The sequence below is a fragment of the Gastrolobium bilobum genome, unplaced genomic scaffold (assembly GCF_033153095.1).
Source record: "Gastrolobium bilobum isolate Gb01-03AN ecotype WA unplaced genomic scaffold, APGP_CSIRO_Gbil_v1 utg5259, whole genome shotgun sequence".
NCBI classification, from domain to species: domain Eukaryota; kingdom Viridiplantae; phylum Streptophyta; class Magnoliopsida; order Fabales; family Fabaceae; genus Gastrolobium; species Gastrolobium bilobum.
This window is the reverse complement of record NW_026898073.1, coordinates 117,809-139,753: the sequence shown is the minus strand read 5'-3', so window position 1 is coordinate 139,753 and position 21,945 is coordinate 117,809. Positions and strand designations below refer to the sequence as shown.

The window sequence follows — 21,945 nt, the reverse complement described above, 5'->3', positions numbered from 1 at the left end:
GTTCTTCTTCTAAATGCGTTCGGTTCATTTCCTTTTTACCATTCTCGAATGCATTCTTTGCTCACCGAACTCAACCCTAGTCTTCTCCTCTGGTATGACTTCCTCTTCTCCCATTTTTAATTGCTCAACAAAATTCGAACCAAATTACAAATAATGTGTTGCTGAAAATTGAGACTCACTTACTCATTTGTCTTGCATGTCAATTTGATCATTCTCCGTTTGTATTTTCCGTTGAAATTGAAGTAATAATAATGTGGAACAGGTTCAGTTACGGTAACATTGTGATTGATACTGATTTTGGCTAGTTTCTTAGATTTTGTTGTGTGTGATAGAATCATTATGCTCAAGTGTACATCGTTCTTTCTTGTGATGGTGCAGTGATTATGGCTTTTTAATTAGTATTTGACTCTCTCTCATCAATGGTAGTTGAGGCTCTAGTTCCTTTACTTGAGTGCGATATGCAAGCTGTGGATGGGGATTATTCTGCTTCGCTTAGCAATGAAACGAAGAAGCAGGGCCATCAGAGAATCCATTCTTCCTCCATGCATGCCGGGGAACTTTGGACTGATGGACTTATTTGTGCTTTTGAGTTCGTCCGTGGATCTAGGAAGATACAGTCAGCACCACCAGTTGGAGAGGTGAACAAGAAGAAGGGATTTCAAAGCAATCAAAAGAAATCCTTAGGAACTAGAAAGCCTAGTAGAAACAGCTTTCATGAAGCATCTTTGCCAGTTGAATCTGGAGTTGGGGATCTTGATGATTTAGATGATAATCACTACTGTTGCCAGGATTACCAGTCACCACAATTCTATGGCAAAGAGGGCCTTCCAAGAAGTTACTGGAGACCAGTTGGTTGGGCTAGAATTTCTGAACTTGTCCAGGCAGTGCATAGTGATGCTGGATGGGCCTCACGGCCACATGATTTCACAGATGATGAAAATGATGTTCCTGTTGCAGATGTAGCAACTCCTTACTGGGAACGGCCAGTGGGGCCAACCTGGTGGTGTCATTTGGATGCTTCTCATCCATTTATTACTACATGGCTTGGTAGTTCTCACTGGTTACATCCTGCTATTAGCATCGCTTTGCAAGACGAAAGTAGATTAATAAGTGATCGAATGAAACACCTTCTATATGAGGTAAATGATAAAATGAACTAGTTCTATTCGAGAGTGAAATTTGCTAATTTTTTTTTATTGAGAATATTCCAATTTGCTATTACCATTTTGCAAATAGGTGTCTTCGAGAACATATTGTGGTTGCTTGTGTCCTTCCCGATTACCTTATTGGTTGCTGCACTTCTTTCTGCGAAATCAATGATTCCATGTATAGATATGCAAAAGCATTCAAATTTACAAAATAAGCTTTTAATTTTTATTTTTGCAGGTCCCTGTTCGAGTTGCTGGTGGATTACTATTTGAACTTCTTGGTCAGTCTGCTGGTGATCCATTTGCTGAGGAAGATGACATTCCCATTGTATTACGAGCGTGGCAGGCACAAAACTTTTTGGTGACAGTTTTGCATGTTAAGGGCTCTGCATCAAACGTCAATGTGTTAGGTATTGTAGAAGTACAGGTTAGTATTTTTCCTCCTCGTAAACCAGACAGTTATTTTGCCTGAAGCATAATTCTTTTATTATTTGTATCCTTAATTGTCTTCAACAATGTTTTTTAGGTGTACAATTTTGTAATTAATGCAGGAACTGCTGGCTGCTGGAGGTACTAACATACCACGCTGCATTCATGAGGTTGTAGCACACCTAGCTTGCCGTCTTGCACGATGGGATGATAGGTTAATATTATTTATATCTTGTTACCAACACAGAAATTTTTCATTGGTTTGGCTGTTAATTTTACTCTTTGCCATTTAATTAGTATTTTACTTTTGTTTTTTCCACTGGTATTTCTATATATGACCTTCATATAAAAGATAGACATAATGATAATAATATTACTTGAATAATAATATTAATTGAATCTCTTGGAAACGGGGTAATTAAATTTACACCTGAACTGTGAGTAAATAAATTGTTAAGCAAAGGGTGCTGCTCTAGACAAAACTTTTTATTAAGGTAAAATGTAGAAGGCTATTCTTGAAATTAAATCTGCCATGCAGATGCTATCTCAAATGCAAGCAGATATATGTAGGTATACGGTTAGATATGATTGAATTACACAAGGAATGGAGAAACAAAGTATTTTTTAATGAATAGTTGAATGTACCAATGCGTGTCAAATCTGGGAGAATATATGGAACTGCTTTATCTACGTGTTTTTTAGATTTTTATAAGGGGAAACATATAGGAATCTGGTGGACAGAACATTAAGACGAAATGTATGAAGAGGTGAAATTCGAAAGATGGTTTAGGTTCATTTTGGTTGTCTGAGAGTGTTGCAACTGCAGTTTCAACTGCTGTTTATAGTTGGCTATTCCTTTTCTTAGTTGACAGTTAGGTGCATATATGCTAAAAGCAAACTTACCAAGTGGCGTTATGCAAGCCACCATGTTGCATGTGAAGTGGAAATTCTTGCTCTATGATAGTCAGTTAATGAATTTTCCATGCTCTTCATGGAAGAAAAGAATGAAGATTATGAATACTATAAGCCTTCATCATATTGGTACAACTTCAAAAATTAGTCTTGTAGATTGTAGATTTATAGATTCTTAAACTTTTTTACTTCTATCCAATAAAAAATAATAATAAGAAAGCCAGTTATTTTTATTGAAAGGCACATTGCCCTCTGAAAAGGCATGAATAGAGCGCGAAACTAGGTTTAAGAGAACCATTACTTGCCATGGAAAGAATACAAAGAAAAGCATTGAGCAGAGATAGATAGAATTCCCCCTTTTTTTCTTCTTTCTTACTTCTGTCATAAGTGTTCACTGATTCAATCACAAAGCTGAACTTTAGTTCTTGGAACTCCAGAAAGTTAGAATTTCCCTCATAGATCCTGCTATTTTGGGCATCATACTGGGTAATGAGCCTCATGGCTTTAGCTCCAGTACTAATTTATGGACCTGTTTTCTTTTATTTACATTTGATATATTTAGTCTGAATTTGGTCATAATTTCACCTTAACTCTTTTTTCCCTCCTTTATCTTTATTTCATAGTTAAAATTATATTCTCGAACTGATTAATTTCCTGTTTATAAAATCTGATGGTGATATTGTCGTAGGCAATATTAATCAGCTTTCTTGATGATTATATAGAAGTATCCAATCTTTATGAATTTTTTTTTTTTTTATTTTTTTTACTTTTTATTGTGATCTAAAATCATACTTAGTTGGGATCACTATTTAATGTGCATTGTCATCATTATTATTTATTACTAATGCATTTGATATCATAGGTTGTTTCGTAAATACGTCTTTGGGGCTGCAGATGAGGTTGAATTGATGTTTATGAACAGGTGATTGCATGTGCTTTGGACCATTATATATGAGAAGTGCAACTTAGGTGGGTCATTTTATATTTTTCATTTATAACTTGGATACACTCTGTTTTTTCCCTTCCTAATAGGAGGAACCATGAGGATTTGCATCTGTTCACTATAATATTGAACCAAGAAATAAGAAGATTATCAAGCCAGGTAATTATGCAGATTGCAGAATGACTAATACTGTATTGGTAGAGAATCTGCTATAAACTTAATAGTTTTGTAAATTGTATTTTTGCTGATTATGCGTAGGAGTTTTATATTCAAAGGGGCTAAAACTCTATTTGGCCGTTGCTATGTGTTTCTTAATTGTTGTATTAATTAACAACATGCTTTTTGTAACATCCCCAGCCTCGAGCCGGTTCAATTAACATGCATGTGATACTTAACAGAAACAGCGGAAGACTTAACTTACGAAAATACGAACTAACTTTTTCTTTTTCTTTAATCCTTTTTCACATGACATATCGCATTGCATACTTCTTCTAATTTAATTCTTATTTTACGAAGACGAAAATCGGACAGAGTAACCTCTGTAAATCGGACAACTGGGGATTTTCCAATCCCACTCTCAAGAGTTCCTGATAGACAGTTTAAACAATATATATTTCCAGAAGTACCAGTCATGCAAATATACTCAGATACCCATCTATGGGCGCATGCTCAACTTGGCTCCGTGCCACAAATCTAATAGCATGCAATCCAATACATAACCTAACTGAATACTACATAGTCATATCTTCATGCCTGAATACATAAATGTACATGTATCGAATATGAACACTATGCAACAATACATCTTTTCCAAAAATACGTCTAAAACAAATAGTAGCATCCGACCACCCAAAACTCCACATCCTCATACTAGTACCTCTAGCCACAGTTAGTGTCCTGGTCCCATGAGGCTCTTCAATTCACTGTGTTCCTGAAATCATATCCCCAAACGGGGTTAGAGACGAATCTCTAGTAAACTCCAGGTTTATGGAAAACCCTCCATACCCTGGGCTCACTTCCTGCATGACAGTCAGATACATAATATACAAAACATCATATAAGCAATTATAATAACTGAACAAAGCATATATACATATCTTATCAAAGACAAACGCAGTCATTCCCAAGGGATGACCCCAAGCGAAAATCAACGCACGTAACAAATATCTTTTACAAAAATCATCACAATACTCACATCAGAACAAAACGTGTTATATCAGAGACGTACGCAATCGTTCCCAAGGGATGACCCCAAGTGGAAATCAACGTATGTAACAAATATCATTTACAAAATCATCATACATATCCCATAAAACATGTCATATAATCAAATATCATAACTAAACAAAACATATACACATATCTTATCAGAAACGTACGCAGATATTCCCAAGGGAGGACCCCAAGCGGAAATCAACGCACGTGTTCCCAAGGGAGGACCCCAAGCGGAAATCAACGCACGTGTTCCCGAGGGAGGACCCCAAAGCGGAACCAGAACATATCAGAGGCGTACGCAGTCATTCCCAAGGGAGGACCCCAAGCGGAAATCAACGCACGTGTTCCCGAGGGAGGACCCCAAAGCGGAACCAGAACATATCAGAGGCGTACGCAGTCATTCCCAAGGGAGGACCCCAAGCGGAAATCAACGCACGTGTTCCCGAGGGAGGACCCCAAAGCGGAACCAGAACATATCAGAGGCGTACGCAGTCATTCCCAAGGGAGGACCCCAAGCGGAAATCAACGCACGTGTTCCCGAGGGAGGACCCCAAAGCGGAACCAGAACATATCAGAGGCGTACGCAGTCATTCCCAAGGGAGGACCCCAAGCGGAAATCAACGCACGTGTTCCCGAGGGAGGACCCCAAAGCGGAACCAGAACATATCAGAGGCGTACACCATCAGTCCCGAGGGAGGACCCCAAAGCGAACATCCGGGTACAATACAATCAATGGCCAGATATTGTTACAGAAATCATATTACAGAAGTCATATCATAACAAAACATATCATATTAACACATATCAAAGCAAATACATCAAAACAAAACATATCATATTATCATATAGCTCTATATGAATGCATCTATATCATATATCTCATACATATCATACAACCTGACCACAGTCCGTACACTATGGCGGAACACAAAGTAGGAGCGAACCCCATAAACATAGAGCTTACCTCTTGGAGCTTTACAGTTTGCTTACTTGAAGAGCAAGCTACTTATCATGCTCCACGAGAATCCAAACGTTCACAGTAGGTACACCTAGAGAAGGAATTCAACACAAAACTCAATAAAATGATATAATGCCATGTAAATATACAAGACACACACTTTATTGTTTATTTTCTTTTTACTTAAATCATATTAAGTCATGAGTGGGTGGTTCTTTGTTCAATAAATCCCCACAAAATTTCAAACATTCACTTAGTCTTAGGATAGTCCCAACTTAAGGCAGAATGCCCATTACAATGGAGCTATAAGATTTCTCTTTGCCTAGTGCCTAAACCCAAGCTTAGCCACCTATATAAATTATTTTACGCATATAAGTGTTCTCACTTTGCGAAATAATATCTCCGAACATATACCTCCTTTGAAAATGGCTAAAACTCATTTTAAGGTCATACAAAGGAGCTACCTTATTTTCTTTTTTATTTCACCAAAGCGAAGGTCCATACACCTTAGAATATTATTCCACGCATAAAAGTATGCTCGATTTGTAAAACAGTAACTCATAGCACATACTTCCTTTGTAAATGGCTAAGAGGCACGTAAAGGAATTCATGCCAACTTCATGATTCCAATGCTTTAGTCCATCAAATTCAAGCTTATCACACCCCTCTAATCCAAGATTCATTAATTCATATATATACGGTACTACGGTACCGTTCATCTCTACAATACTATTCATGTATACGTCACTATTCACGTATACAACACTATTCAAAAATATGGTATCTTTAATTTTTCAGATACATTTTCACCGTTAAAATTCTCATCTAAACACTTTTCTCAACATGAGCTAAACTTGAATCAAGCTCTAACATGCTCAATCAAACCAAATTTTCAAAATGAAACCATAAATTCAATCTTCATAAAAACATGAAAAGGAAGGAAATTTCTTACCACAATGCACTCTAAAACAAAGGAGATATGAGTATCTAAGCTCCCATGGCCTCAAGCTCCATCAAAATCACCATTATCCATGAAATTCGAAATCTTAGATGATGAAGATCTCTCTCTACAGTGAAACCCACCCAGAAATACTGGTACCAATGGATTCCTCTCGAAATTTCTCACAAGTTTGGCTTTGGAACGGAGTGATTTGGAGGTCTCTAGCTCTCTTCTACGAATTTTGGAAGGTTTTTATTCAAAACCTCCATTTCTCTCATTTTGCTCTCTGTCCGACGACGAAGAAGAATGGGGAAACAGTGACTCACTACTCACTCAAGTGAGTTTATTTTACTAGTGGGTATAAGCTTATCTATCTATGCACCTCCATTTATTACCAAACTTCACCCAAAAGACTAGAATATTTTTCTAGTCACTTTTCTATATTTACTTTCACTTTTTGGATAACTTTGTTTACCCGCATTTTTACCACTTAACTGTCATTTTAACTCCTCTTTCACCAAAAGTGACTTTATTTCTTTTACTTCTAATTATTCTTCAAAATTAAATCCACAACTACTAGTGATGGTTATTATACTTTTGAGTGCTTAGCTCATATTGTTGTGTTGAGAATTGAGAAATTATTCTACTGCCCCCTGCCGTGTTTATTTTACTCCCTTTTCTGAGCCTACAAGAAATGATTTGAATAAGTTGCAATAAGAGTACCTGAAGCTTTTTCTTCCTCCATTAAATTGTTTGTAGCATGAAGTGCCAGAAAATAGATGAAAGAAAAGAAGAGAATGGTTATGAATAGCAGGGGGCATTATAGATATTTAATGTAACCATCATGCAATTTGAAAATCTTTGGAAGCATTGAGCCATATCATGAAGATCTCAGATGTTTTAAGTGTGGTTGCTTCCGTGACACTGATTTTATTAAAACAGCTAAACTGGGGGTGGGTGGGTTAATCCATGTATAGTAGAAGTGTACATCTGAGCAATTGATTTAGCAGTTAATGACTAAGTATTGTTTGAAGTTTTAAGGCTGGATTGTCTGTTACTTCATAATGCTTGACTATGTAAGTAAAAAATGTTGGTGTCTTTTCAATATGCTTTTCTTTCTTTTAATTTGAAGAAAGGAGTTACTATAATGTATGGGAAATAAATGGTTTGTTTTAAAATTTTATTACTTCTCTTGTCACAATATATGTACCTTGTTAAATAAATAAGAAATGTTGTAAAGAGTAAAACTTTACATATCACAAAATTTGAATGATCGGACTTCTATAGGCATTTTAAATCGTCTACTATTATATAAGTAATAATCTAATTTTTGGTTGGTTCATAAGTAATTATGTAGATTGTGTACATACAAATTTTATAGTTGTACTTTTATCTCTTTTATTGAGAGCCTTAGAGCAGCGGTAAGATTACTTTCCGTGACCGGAAGGTCACGGGTTCGAGTATGGAAAAAAGCAAGGGTAAGATTGCATACAATCGACCTTCATCCCCACCCATGCAAGTTGGAGAGTCTTGTGCATCAAGGTTTGCCCCTTTTATGGAGAGCCTTAGCACAACTATTAGGGTTGTCTCCATGTGACCTGGAGGTCACAATTCGAACCATGTAAACAGTCTCTTGCTAATGCAAGGTACTGCTACCTATTTTATACCCACACAATGGGTCTGATCCTTCCCTAGACCCTGCGTAGAGCAGGAGCTTGGTAGGACCAGGTTGTCCCTTTACATCTTTACCTTTTCTATGACCTAACAGGTTATAAGAGTGAAATGGTCACTCCATGCACGACAAGAAATTGTTTTTGAACTTCTTCAACAATTGAGAGGAAATGCAACAAAAGCATTGCTGCAAGGAGTAATAAAGAGTACAAGAGAAATGATTGAGGAGCAAGAAGCAGTTCGAGGTCGCTTATTCACAATCCAAGATGTCATGCAAAGTGCAGTCCGTGCATGGTTGCAGGTTTTTGTAATCTTTACCAACTATTGAACTATAATCTTTATACTAGTAAGCCACAAGTGCTTTATTAAATTCATTTATATATATACCTAAGTTTCACACAGTTGCTAGTATAAGTGTGCAACTCTTTCTGGTACCTGATTTATTTTAATTTTTTCCCCAACAAGGGAAAAATGGTAGTTCACTTGGATTGGCCTCTGTATCTTTGGAGGACTAAAATACAGATTTATTCAAAAAAATAAAGTTTAAAAATAGTACTTGCAATATATTTACTTAGTTGGCTTTATTACAACTGTAGCATTCAAAATGCAAACTAAAACTTTACAGTATTACAATAGAAGTGTGTGTGTGTGAGTGTATACTTGTATATTCATGTGCGTGTCAATCCAATTATTCATTTGATATTTATTCTATCTAGAATATAGAGAGAGAACAGGGAGTTTGTAATGTCAATTAATCACCCTCTAACCATAACTTCCTATTTTTAAGGTTAAGGTTTAGATCTTTGTGACACCAAAAGACACCAACCAAGCCCAAGCTTGGTCAAATTAAAATCCTTTTATCCCTTCTTCATCTCCCCTAATAAAATACTGCCAACTAAGATAGAGAGGAGGGGACAAATTCAAAACAGAGATGTAATATTTTGCTTAGTTGACAGTATTTTATTGGGGGACAAGATTAAGAACAAGGAGAGGAAACAAAAGATTTGAGTCCAGTTTTGTCATAATATTTTAATACAGGTATATGTTATGCTTGCCAGTCATGATTGAACCATAGAAGAATAATGTGACACTGGAGATCACATACACGTGCATTCTGTTCTGTGGATGTGATGTCACTTCAGATGTGTTGATCTTTGCATGGCCTCACACTCCTTTCTATTTATTTTAGGACAGAAGCCTCACGGTTTCACATAACTTAGGAGTGTTTGGGGGTTGTGGCCTTATTCTCTCCATCATCACTGGACTATTTGGCATAAATGTGGATGGAATACCCGGATCTGAAGGAGCTCCTTATGCGTTTCTTCTATTCTCTGTGATGCTCTGTGTGTTAGGAGCAGTGCTAATTGGAATTGGATTGGTTTATCTTGGGCTGAAAAAACCTATTATTGAAGAAAATGTTGCAGTGAGAAAATTAGAGCTTCAAGAGCTGGTCAGGATGTTTCAACACGAAGCAGAAACTCATGCGCAAGTACGAAAAACGGTGCCTAACAAGGACGTTCCTCAAACTGCAGCAGTTAGGCCACCAAATGGTGCATATCATCGTTTCAGGCTGTCAAAGTTGTTCAGTCTATAGATATTTGTAGTGCTGTTGTATGGTTCTACATGTTAAGACTTTCGCGGATAATATCATCATTCTGTATCTCTGTTATTAGCCTATTAGGTGACGCCGGTTACTACTTACTAGTTAAAATTAAATTTTCCGAGGTCTATCTGAGAAATGATTCGTCTCTTGAAATCTGTTTGAGATATAATTTTTCATTGATTAGATGAACATGAGAACGAATGAATCTATAATGCCCCTTTTTGTTTGGTAATATCAATTAATATTTGTATTATTGAAGGAACAATTCTAGGCAATCCTAAAAAAAAAGAAAAGAAAAGAAGAAACGACAACATGGTATTTCATGAGTTACCGTTGCCCTTCAAAGTCTTAATCGACCATCTACTGCATTACAATATCACCAAGGAAGAGCAGATGTAGTAAACTTACCTTATCCTCTATAACTTATAGACCATGATATTTCCCAAGGGGTTCTTGTTCCACGTAATGTAGCCATATGAAATTCAGGGGTACACTTTGATATTAGTAGTCATTAAATTTAAATTTAAAACTTCCACTGAGTATAATTTTCTCCTTATCAGGGAAAAAAACATGAAAATCAAATTTTGTTAATATATATTATGGCAAAAGTATTTCTGCCTCCGCAGTAGAAATACTTTGTCTGCAACATATACATATTTACCATCTATGGCAGATAAATCTTTGCATAAAAATGGAATCTATATATTATATTAGTACATAATAAGAAATAAACCAATGCATGAGCTCTCAGTTGATTGAGAGTTGCGATCATTTGGCGGCAATTAGCAACCCACCTTTCGTCTGGTTTGACTGGCAGTTGAATATTGAAGTTGTGATAGTAGCTTGCTAGCATCAGTCTCCAACTAACAGCTAAATGCACCATGCAGGAGCCCCTTCTGAGTCTTTTCTCCAGGAAAGAAGCAGCAGAATCACCAAGAACGTCATCACCCAAGGAACAATCTGTCCATGATGATCATGTTCTTGCTTCATCACTAGGCCAATCTAGTTCACCTCATATCATCAATGAAGCCAAGAATCCTCCTCCTTATATTAACCTCATAGCCAACTTGAGCATCAGGAAAGGGAAGATTAATCATCGCTCTCGCTCTGCTCCATCTGTATTATTCACTGACACTCGGGTAGATTTTCATGAGCCCTCTGAACCCAAACCTTCACGTAAGTCGTCATCAACTTTAATAGTTAGGCTATCATTCATTGGTGTTTTCTTGTATGTGGCAACTGGGGTTATAGTGTATATGAGTAGTGGAAGTGGAAGTTTCAAGGGCACTACCACATTCATGCCTGTAGATGCTGCTTACTTTACAATGGTAACTCTCTGCACAATTGGGTATGGAGATATTGTTCCAGACACCACATTTACCAAGATCTTTACATGTGGTCTCATTTTAGTGGGGTTTGGATTTATTGGTTTTCTGCTCAATGGGTTAGTTGCATACATTTGTGACACACAAGAGGCATTCTTATTGAATATGATGGATGAGAATCGATATAAGAAAATTCTGAGTACGTATATGGTTGATGAAGAGAAAGGGAGAATGAGGATAAGAACCAAAGTTTGTCTGGCATTGGTTGTTGTCATTGGTTGCATTGCTATAGGAACATTTACGGTGCATTTTGTTGAGGATCTGAACTGGGATGACAGCTTTTATCTCTCCATTACCTCTGTTACAACAGTTGGTTATGGGGATTATTCTTTCAAAACTGTAACCGGCAGATGTTTTGCTATTATATGGCTTTTGGTAAGCCCGTTGGCAGTTACACGGGCCTTTTTATACCTCACTGATTATAGCATGCACAAGAGAAACCGTCAGGTGGCAAAATGGATTCTACACAAGAAGATAACCTTATCAGATTTAGTAGCTGCAGACCTTGATAACGATGGTTCAATCAGGTAATGAATGTTGGTAATCTCATATAGTATTAGTATATTGGAACAATGGTCGATTGTATGCAGCCTTACTCTTGCATTTTTGCAAAGAGACTATTTCCTAGATTCGAACTCTTGACCTTCCAATCATAAGAAGCAACCTTACCGCAACTCCAAACCTAGACGCAAAAAAATTTCAGTTCAATGTAGAATACTGAGTTGTATTCCTCATTCACATCTTAGCCTTAAATAGACCATTGTATAGAAGACACACTTTCTCTCCAGCATAAGAAAATAGATCGTGATAACCTTAAATTTTTGAAGTGCACTATGCCAATTTTCCCTAGAAAATAGATTATGTTAGCTTTATTTTTTTTAACCTTTTAATCTTTATTGGTGCAGTAAATCTGAATTTGTTATATACAAGCTTAAGCAAATGGGGAAGATAACTGAGATAGACATTATACAAATAAGCAAGCAATTTGATTCCTTGGAATGTGGCATGTATGGAAAGATTACTCTTGCTGACCTCATGGATACTATCTAAGTCAAACATCTCTTCTAAGAGGGCGGATCAATGCATGAGACTACAACTATTGTGGAGTTTGGGGAGTGTCCCATGTTTGCAGTCTTACTATTAGCTCATCCTTTATTACCTTTTGCCCATTCACATGGAATGTGGATATTCAATGAATAGAAATATTAGCCCTTATTTGCACTAATACTTGAAAACTGAAAGGCCTCATGTCACGGCTGTCCATTAATTATTATTGTTGGTGCTAGTTCTGTTGGTTTGCTGATGTTACGTCCTAAATGTGAAAAGAACACAAAATTTGGATTTTTATGGTACTCTGTTATGAATAAAATTTTGAGAAATGTTTCTTGCATCGATGAAGGTATCACAAAGACTCACAGAAAAATGGAAAAATAATTCATGTTCACATATTATGAGTGCAACATCCTGGAGGCTCTGGGTTTGTGAGAAAGTTAATTTGCCATGAATGAATTCTTTCATGTTAAAAATTTGACATGATCGATGATATGAAAATTTTGTGTCTATCTCTATATTAATAAATATTCACATGACATGAATTTGCACAAGTAACTTTACCAATAAATGTTAGTTCACAATATTTATTACAGTTTACTGATATACTTATGCGATAACAAAGTTTTGGTAACAAGTATTAAACAACTAGTTTCAAATATTGTAGTGACAATTTCAATTAGGGTATGCAAATTTAGGATTGCACCATACATCACCATAATGGAATTTGAAAATGAACAACTAAAATAATAGCAACAATACCATATAATAGAATTTCATCCGCCGTAGTTGCAGAAACTCCCGATATCATGGGTAGCAAGAATGCCAAATCTTCACGGGCAGTATACATTGATTGTGTAGACTCGAACACCATTGAAATTTACGGTATTGCAAAGAGAAAATTTATAAAATATGTGAATCATAGAAGCAATAATTCTGAACTCCAAAAAAGCCACACCTTTTAGCCTGCCTGAAACAAAGTAGATGTATGAGTGAAGATACTAATTCCTCATGACAATAATCAAGACCTTTGGGTGGTAAAGTGCAGGCTAATTCTAAGGATGCTACATCACCTTTCACAGAAAGGTCCTTCTGAGGGAGTCTACCTCCAAATACTAAACTAGCACGTTCATTTATGAGACAGAATAAAGACAGAAAACCCTGCAATGCAAATTAAAGACATGGACAAGCAACTTCACTAAGCATCTCAAATGTGTCTTTCCTGTTCCCACATTAAGTAATTAAGGGCTACAAGAAAATTGTGGAAGTTTTTTCTTACAAATGAAGTTTGTTCTCACCTGGCAGCAGAAGATCAGTTGAACAAAACAAAATTGATCAGCCCCTCCAATTTGCCTCCTCGGTACTTCTGATTCTGTGAGTTTGGAAATTTTGAAAAGTCTTACATTACTTTTTTTTCTTTCTCTCTCTCTCTCTCTCTCTTCATATGAACATTCTTGACAATAATTTAAAACCATTAGAAAGCACCTAATAAAAATTGATTTTCATATCTAAATCTTCAAAGGAGACAATAAGAATTATGCTTTGTTAGATTTAATAGTAGTACCTCTGTCTAATGCCATGGATGCTCTCAAGGAGTTCCATCATTTGTTGCAACCGGGAATTCTTTGGTCTCTCTTCACCATCGAGTACAAAGCTTGAGACATTCAAAACAGTTATTAGTTCAGCTTCAATTTCACTGAGCTTTTGATCTATATGCTCCATGAAATCCTCATAAGAGGATATTCCTGAGGACAAGTTTCTGCCTATATTGTCTTCATTCCAACTGCCTATGCTAAGGGATCGCCTAAGATTCTCAGTCTCCATGTCATCCAGTGGATTCCCTTCACTTTCCGTAGAAAGTTGCACGTCTTGAATATCACTGAATTTCATATTGGGATTCGAGTCATCCTTGGTAAAATCTTTTTGAACTTCCTCCTTTGGAGCAATGATTCGAACTGGACTTGAAGCATCTTCTGTTGTGTCTTCAATGTTCGTAGTGACATTTCCAATTAGCTGACTTTCTTTCAAAGATATTGCCTGAAACCACAATAGGTTTCTTTTTATAATGCAGTTAATAACATATTAATACTTCAAGGAAAATAAAACAGTAGCATAAAAGAACACACATGAGAATGAAAATTATACATAGATGCAAACCAAATAAACAATTAAAAAAAAAAAGAGATATTCAAGGCTAACAATCTGGATCGACAGGCATAGTTATGACCATCAGGCAGTGGAAAATACCCAAATACAGATTTACGATAGAAAAAGTTACACCATAATTACAGGTAAGCAATTCTTTTTCTGAATTTATCTTGCATAAAGTTTATATATGGCAATGTGGCCTACATAATTACAGCTTATACCTCTAGAACTACAACTACAAGTTACATAAGTCTAAAAAGCTTAATTCCAGAATGGGGATATCTGAAATCCTAGTACATAATTTAATGTCTTACATGGGTTTTCTAGCAAAACCCAACTATCTAATGCAAGCAGTGTATGTTTTTATGTATTTTGAGCTAATTAATAAATGTCATTGTACAAACCATAATTATCTAAAGCCTACACAAACATTTTATTGGTGTTTGTCTAGGCAACTCCATTTTCAGACCAAGCAAAACCAAGGAAAATTTATGTCTTTCAAATAATTTGTGACAGGTAAATGCAAAAACCGTTAGGTTTTTCGCAATACTGAAGTTAATGATACCTCATCCATCAACTATGTCTTCCTAGAGACTAATACATAAATGATTTCATCAGGTGCATACACATAGTATATACTGTATTTGACAGGATAGCTGGAAATGAGGCTCAGCACAAACAAGGAAGTGAAGGAACCCACTTATCATTCATCATCACTTTCTATAAAAAAAAATACAGCTCTGTTTAGGATCATTTGGTTGCTATTCTATGACTACAAATGGTTCTATAGAGATACAATCAGTTCAAAAAACAAAATTTTAAAGGGTGAACAAAGGATTTTTTTCTAAGTGCAACTTGTTAATATGAAAAATGTTTTTGTCCTTTTATTGAGAAATAAAAAATTGTAATTTGTCTTATTTTCCATAGCTAATACATTTTTATAAATGAGATGAGAATTGGGAATCCTCCTCAAATAAGCAAAGAAAGTGGTGAATAGAAAAATGCAGACAGAAGAAAACATGTGCATGAGAGGGATATACAGTCCCTTCTGCAGGTGCCCATGGCTATACATGTAACCAGGTCACAACATTTTCACAAACACTTAAAATAAATCTCTCCCTCAGACATTCAGGCCAAGCATTAGGTTAAGAATCTTATATGCTGATAAAATGAACAATTCATAACTTAGCTAACAAGCTGTTCTCCCTCAGCATATTGATATTTATGATTATGATGATGTCATATTGACAACGAAATGCGTAATTGTGAACATGATCCTCTCTGATGAATTACTTTACCTCACTTAGCTTTGTGGAAAGCTTATCAAGCAATTCAATGCGGCTTTTGGATTTCTCCAAAGCCTGCAACACCTTCTTCCTCTGAAAAAGCATTTCCCTTCCATCATTTTCCTCCCCCTTCTGAATGCTTATAGCTGCTTGTTTTTGAAGCTTCTCTGCAGCCTCTGACAATCGCAGAAGCCTCAATCTAGCATTATTTGCTGTGTCAACCACCACATAAAAGTTTTTATATCAATACAATGACTTTATTTTGTCTTAATTTTTCCACTCGCTCGCTCTCTAGCAAAGGTCAACAACTGAGCCTTTTCTCTCTAACTAGGTTTCTAGCAAAGGTAAAATATCTGAAAATCAAAAAAATCAGAATCCATGTAATATTATCTTTTCATTGTTTTTTTCTCCTGATGAATTGATATAATTTCAAATTAACATAAAAATGACAAAAAGGTTAAGGCTATAACAATGTGTGTAATTCTAACCATATAATCTTGAGAGGCATACTGGTAAAGAGTTCTATCAGGAGATAAATTAGCAAGAAAAGAGTTCATTTATTTGAATAGCAAGTATCAACTAACAGGTTTACCCCAATGGCATTTAGTGACTAATAAGGACTAATTGGATTATATTAAATGTCAAAAAAAAAAAAAAAAAAAAAGTGCCGTGTATTATCTTTTTGACCCGTGAATGAGTAAAGGTATAAAGCAACATAGTCGTCATCAAAAGCAAATCTTTAAGAAACCTTTATAAAAATCAAGCCTTTTTACATAATTCATGGGGCTGAATGTAACGGGTATTTTCCGGGAAACATTGACTGATTCAAAGAGAGAGAAAAACTAAGAGTGAACAGAAACTCATGTTTTGTGAGTTATAAGAAATAAGAGGATAGAGCATGAAGGTGATAAGGGTACCCTTGGTTCTGGTGGTGTGAGCCTCAGCATGAAGGTGATCGAGTTGAGAACGAAGATGGTCTGTGTTGATGGTTGAAGAAGTGCAGCAGCATATGGGTCTCAATCTCAATGAAGGAACAGCCATGGCCATGGCTGTGACTCTAACACAGTTCACTATCATCCCTCTCCAATCCAATCCACAACAACGTTAGACGGAGACAGACACACACCAAATCAGCACGCACTATTTCTCTTACCGATGAGGGTAACTATAACTAATAATTAGTAATTAACCTCAATCTTTTTTCTTTTCTTTTTTTAATTCTATTATTATTATTATTTGAATTACAATTTGTTTATGGCATTTAATATAGAGTTCATTTAATTTGATGTTGTAGGCATATATGTGTTGGGGCTTGCTATTATAAAAAGAAAAAAGAGTATCATATTTTTTGATGAATTTATTGGAGATAAAACTACTCTTATGTTCCATAAGATAGTTTTTCCCTTTAATATATTATTATTTGTAAGCAAAGTAAGAATTAAGAACATTGTTTTCTTTATATTAAAAAAAGGACACGATATACTTACAACCAAATTTTTTTATCACATTTATAACCAATTTAATCACTGTTAATTTTTATCAATTTAACGGTTATAATTTATTGAAAATTAATAATTAATTAATAAATATGACCTAATAATTTTTAATAAATTATAACAGTTAGATTGACGGAAATCAATAATGATTAGATTAGTTGTAAAAGTTGTAAACTTTTTTGGTAGTAAGTATATTTTTTCTCAGTTTAATTTTATACACTTAGAGTATAAAATGATTGCCCGCTACTCTCACAAAATAAGGAATGGGTCCCAGAATTTATTTCAAAAGTTAGAATGGATAATATGTGGTGGATAAATATTTAGGCACTAATTATAGAAATATTTGTCTGATTAAAAAATGATATAAAGGGGGGTATAAAAATAATATAAGGTGATTAGTCAAATGTTACTCGTTCAATTTTTAGGGAAAACATCTTGAAATTAGATGCAAAAATCTTCACACTATATATCACGAAGGGAAAAATTAATCTCATTCAAATAGATAATGACACCCCTAAAATAAAATAAAATAATATAAGGTGTATTTGTTTTAACAATTTTTTAATAGCATGTCTCTAATATATCAATATTTTTAGTTCCCTTTTTTCTTATGTTACAAGAATTTAAAGTTTTCCCGTAAATTATATATTCCGGAGAGTACATATTTATAATATAAAAAAAAATTAATATCATAACTATGTACTCCTCAGATTACATAGTTATGAGTGATATGAAAAAAATTAATATTATAATTATGTACTTTTCGGAATACATAATTTGCATGAAATCTTATAATTCTTGCAACATGAGAGCCTATTCTCCTTTATTTTTAATTAAAAATAATATCTTTTCAAAATGTTTGGTATAATCTCACATGTGTTTTAGAAGTGGGAGTAAAATTGGGTTTTCTAGATTTATTAAGCCAAGCAAGTTTTTTAGGTCAAACGGGTTTAAAAATAATATATTTTCACATTATTTGGTATAACATTTTGAATATTCAAATGTGCTGTTAATTTATATTTGTGAACATGTTCATGTTGATTTATAAATTATCTTTGTTTCAAGTCAAATATTAGAGGCCCACAATATGAAATGTCCAATCTATACGGGTCTAGGTAGAGCTTGTAAAATGTATCAACCCGTCTTGACTCTAATATACAAAAAATGGAGTCAAGCGGGTTGATTCATCATTGATGAGTGGGTTAAAAATATTAACCAATTTTGTTTTCAACTCATCTACAAAAATAAAATAAAAAATTACTTTTCCAATGTTTCATTTTAATATTACAAATTATATTCGAATCCTCGTGTTATCTCATGATTTGTGAAATTAAATGAGAAATATATATATGTGTGTGTAAATTTATACAAATATTATTATTATAAAATTACTTTAATGAAATATTTTGCAATAAAACTAAAACATATAAAAGTCAAATGTGTCGATTTAATGTATATGACATTAAAGTCATGAATATATTAGTGAAGAAGTAATGTGATACACATGTAAATGATAAATTTAATTGAAAAAATAAATACCAACATGCGGGTTAACCAGCCCCGTAATTCGCTTTAGCTCACTACATACGTGACACATCGTGTTGGGTTAGCGAGTCAAAATATATAACCCAACTTATCCCGTTTTAGTGGATTGACGAATTGCAAAATATAGTAGTTAAAATCTTAATTTATTATTATAATTTTACGTTTTACAATTTTTTTCCATTAAAGCGATTTTATCAACATTCCAAATAATTTTACATTTTTATGATTTGTTTATGTCTTAATTTTATATTTTGTATTTTTATAATTTTGTTTAAAATCTCAATATTAACTGCGTTCGTTATTACTTTTAATTAAATATAATAGTTTTCTCATGTAATAGGAGATAACTATTATCTCCTACAGATTCATTTATGTAAGTGGAATCCACCTTCAGAGAAAAAGTAGGATGAAATCTATCTTGAGTTTATATGTGTAGAAAATAAATTATTTCTTACGTAACATAAGAATAATAAATCTCTATAAATAAAGCAATTCCAAATGTCAAAGAATAGTTGAGATATGAAAGTTGTGCTAGGTCGACTTAGTGGGAACAGTGACCAAAATGGTCACTGTTCATCATAATATTTACCAGAATGTCACGCGCACAATAAAAATTCTCAAAATGTCACGCGGGCTAATTCGCTACACAGTGTAGCGAATTATGCATGTTGATGTGTCACATCCCCAGTGGTCCACGTATTTCGCTACACAATATAGCGAAATACGTGGTCAAATGGTCAGACTGCACAGTCACCATGTTGGACACGTGTCAAGCCACCAATATTTTGCTACACTGTGTAGCAAAATATGTAGCAACGGTAACCTGCTACACTGCGCATGTAGGACACGTGTCAACCATGCACAAATTCGCTACACAAGGTAGCGAATTATGTGCATTCGGTTTTCTATTTAAGCCCCACGGTCCCCACCCCTCACCCCACCATTTCTACCTCACTTCCTCTCTCTCTAAGTGGTTTCTCACTCTACAAGGTTAGGCTTTTTTTTTTTGCTTTTATAATATATTTGTTTTATTATTTATGCTTTTATAAATGTGTTATATTCTTTTATATTGCTTATTGAAATATTAGGTTAGTAAATATGATATATTATTTAATGTTGATATTTGAAATCTTTGATTAGTAAATGCGATAATTTTATTTCATGCATAAATTGTTAGATATAATTTATTTAATTTATTATTTATGCTTTAATACATTTTTTATGTTATTTGAATTTTTTTTTTTGAAACCTTAGGCTAGTAAAATGTGTTAATATTATTCACGCTAGAATGCTTAGGTATAATTTGTTTATTTATTATTTATGCTTTAATACGTTTTTAATGTTATTTACGGTTTAGGGTTTTGAAACCTTAGGCTAGTAAAATGTGTTAATATTATTTAATGTTGGTATTTGAGCCATTAGGTTAATAAATATGTTAATTTATTTTACGCATAAATGAATGGTTAGGTCTGCATACTTAAATTTTTTAATTAATTTTTAAATGTTAATAATTTATAAATATTTTTTAATTTTAATATTTGAAACCTTAGTTTGGTAATCATGTGAATTTATATTAACGCATAAAAGGTTAGGTCTAAATAATTTAATTTTTATATCAATGGGGGGTAGCAAATTAATAATGTTCATAATTCGCAATGCCCCTAGCGAATTATGAACATTAATTTGCTACCCCCCATTGATATAAAAATTAAATTATTTAGACTTAACCAATCATGCGTAAAATAGCGAATTACAGGGGATATGCCACTTGGCTCTGATGGGTTAGATACGTTTATATTTCGCTATGAGTCATTGCAAATATGGCCACATAATTCGCTACATAGTACAACGAATTATGTGGGGCTTTGACACGTGACCTGACTTTGAGTGGACATGAACTGACCCCTCTGACACATAATTAACTACACAGAGTAACGAATTATGTATCCAATAGGAATGTGACACGTGTCCAACATGATGATTGTGCAGTCTGACCATTTGACCACATATTTCGCTACACTGTGTAACGAAATACGTGGACCACTAGAGAGGTGACACATTAGCAGACATAATTCACTACACTGTGTAGCGAATTAGCCCGCGTGATATTTTGAGAATTTTTAGTGTACACATGACATTCTGGTAAATATTATAATGAACAATGACAAAATAGTCATTCTTCCGACTTAGTGACTAGCCAATGACAAGACTGCTCGAAGGATATAAATGCATCTTGAATAAAAAGGTCGCCACAGTCCACAAATAGGCATTGCAAATTGCAATGATGGCATGAGCATCAGCGTCATCACCAAAGAAGCCAATAGGAGACCAAAGCCCACAAAAGTTCTGAAATATGTTCACTCAAGCCAGCTGATTTCTTGTACATTATAAATAATATAAGCACGTTTGGTAGATAAAATTTTTTTTTTTATTAAAAAAATATAATTACTAGAGATATGGGGAAAAAAGAAGTTTGGTAAAAAAATTAAAAAAATTTGTTTGGTTGGCAAAAAATTTAATAGAAAAATTAGGTATAATTTTATAAGTATATATTTGATTTAAGGTAAAATATTGATGGAGAAATAAGGTAAGATTACTAAATTAACTCCTTTTTAATTATCTCTCCTCCAAATTATAGGAGAGTATTTTTGTCATGCTTTTGTTTCACACTTCTCCATTTAGCCACGCATCTTGCAATACTATCTCCAAAATGACATTTTGGCATAGTGCATTAGATCATTTTTTTCAAACAATTCTAAAAGTCTAGGCAAGTTGATTTGCTACTAATATTCTTAAAAAATTTGAACCAAACATGGATCACACAAAATCTTAATATATAATGCCTAGGCATCCTCTAAGAAAACTTGAACCAAACACCTCCTAAGTGCATCCATGAGATGTATACGATTATTTCCTTAACATTTAAACCTATTTGAAGAATAATCACTTAATTGAATGTCGGAGTGTCACAAAAATATTAATTTCCATATATTTCTCCGAGGATAATTAAAAAAATGTCAATATAGCACCCTCACAGCCAATGGTGGATCCACTTATAATGTGGGTAGGGCCTTGGCCCTAGCTGAAATTTTATTATTAGTTGCATTTTAAATATGGTTAGATAATTATGACAAAATAACTTTTTATATTTTAATATTTAGTATCAACTAAATTTTTCTTAGTCTTAACTAAGTTGGAAGGCTGGCTCCGTCAATA

At 34.3% G+C, this 21,945-nt stretch overlaps 3 protein-coding genes across 6 annotated transcripts; 2 read left to right on the top strand and 1 right to left on the bottom strand.

Annotated features, from left to right (window-relative positions):
* Positions 1–419: 419 nt before the first annotated feature.
* On the top strand, positions 420–10,240 carry LOC133312624 (uncharacterized). The gene is made up of 7 exons (XM_061513860.1): positions 420–1,139; positions 1,387–1,575; positions 1,700–1,791; positions 3,352–3,411; positions 3,522–3,591; positions 8,314–8,517; positions 9,406–10,240. Exons 1-7 carry the CDS (start codon positions 420–422, stop codon positions 9,808–9,810), a joined length of 1,740 nt encoding a protein of 579 aa, XP_061369844.1. The 3' UTR covers positions 9,811–10,240.
* Positions 10,241–10,493: 253 nt separating this feature from the next.
* On the top strand, positions 10,494–12,579 carry LOC133312611 (two-pore potassium channel 3-like). The gene is made up of 2 exons (XM_061513837.1): positions 10,494–11,731; positions 12,110–12,579. Exons 1-2 carry the CDS (start codon positions 10,701–10,703, stop codon positions 12,252–12,254), a joined length of 1,176 nt encoding a protein of 391 aa, XP_061369821.1. The 5' UTR covers positions 10,494–10,700; the 3' UTR covers positions 12,255–12,579.
* Positions 11,633–16,898, bottom strand: LOC133312612 (uncharacterized). Of its 4 annotated transcripts, XR_009751712.1 has the most exons (7): positions 16,606–16,897; positions 15,701–15,900; positions 13,819–14,291; positions 13,553–13,626; positions 13,328–13,415; positions 13,017–13,224; positions 11,633–11,886 (listed from the first exon to the last, which is right to left on the bottom strand). XR_009751712.1 is itself a non-coding variant. In XM_061513838.1 (5 exons), exons 1-4 carry the CDS (start codon positions 16,763–16,765, stop codon positions 13,590–13,592), a joined length of 870 nt encoding a protein of 289 aa, XP_061369822.1. In that variant the 5' UTR covers positions 16,766–16,898; the 3' UTR covers positions 12,832–13,224; positions 13,553–13,589. The 4 variants fall into 4 exon arrangements, 1 of the variants encoding a protein (XP_061369822.1); XR_009751713.1 differs by lacking the exon at positions 11,633–11,886 and having other exon boundaries at positions 12,831–13,220; XR_009751711.1 differs by lacking the exon at positions 11,633–11,886 and having other exon boundaries at positions 12,833–13,224.
* Positions 16,899–21,945: the final 5,047 nt, after the last annotated feature.

Coding starts and splice junctions, on each gene's coding strand:
- LOC133312624 (XM_061513860.1), top strand. CDS start 420: ATGGTAGTTGAGGCTCTAGTTCCTTTACTTGAGTGCGATATGCAAGCT. Junction 1,792..3,351: donor CTTGCACGATGGGATGATAG/GTTAATATTATT, acceptor TTGATATCATAG/GTTGTTTCGTAAATACGTCT. Junction 8,518..9,405: donor CAGTCCGTGCATGGTTGCAG/GTTTTTGTAATC, acceptor TATTTATTTTAG/GACAGAAGCCTCACGGTTTC.
- LOC133312611 (XM_061513837.1), top strand. CDS start 10,701: ATGCAGGAGCCCCTTCTGAGTCTTTTCTCCAGGAAAGAAGCAGCAGAA. Junction 11,732..12,109: donor GATAACGATGGTTCAATCAG/GTAATGAATGTT, acceptor TTATTGGTGCAG/TAAATCTGAATTTGTTATAT.
- LOC133312612 (XM_061513838.1), bottom strand. CDS start 16,765: ATGATAGTGAACTGTGTTAGAGTCACAGCCATGGCCATGGCTGTTCCT. Junction 14,292..15,700: donor TTTCCACAAAGCTAAGTGAG/GTAAAGTAATTC, acceptor TTGTGGTTTCAG/GCAATATCTTTGAAAGAAAG. Junction 13,627..13,818: donor ATCCATGGCATTAGACAGAG/GTACTACTATTA, acceptor CCAAACTCACAG/AATCAGAAGTACCGAGGAGG.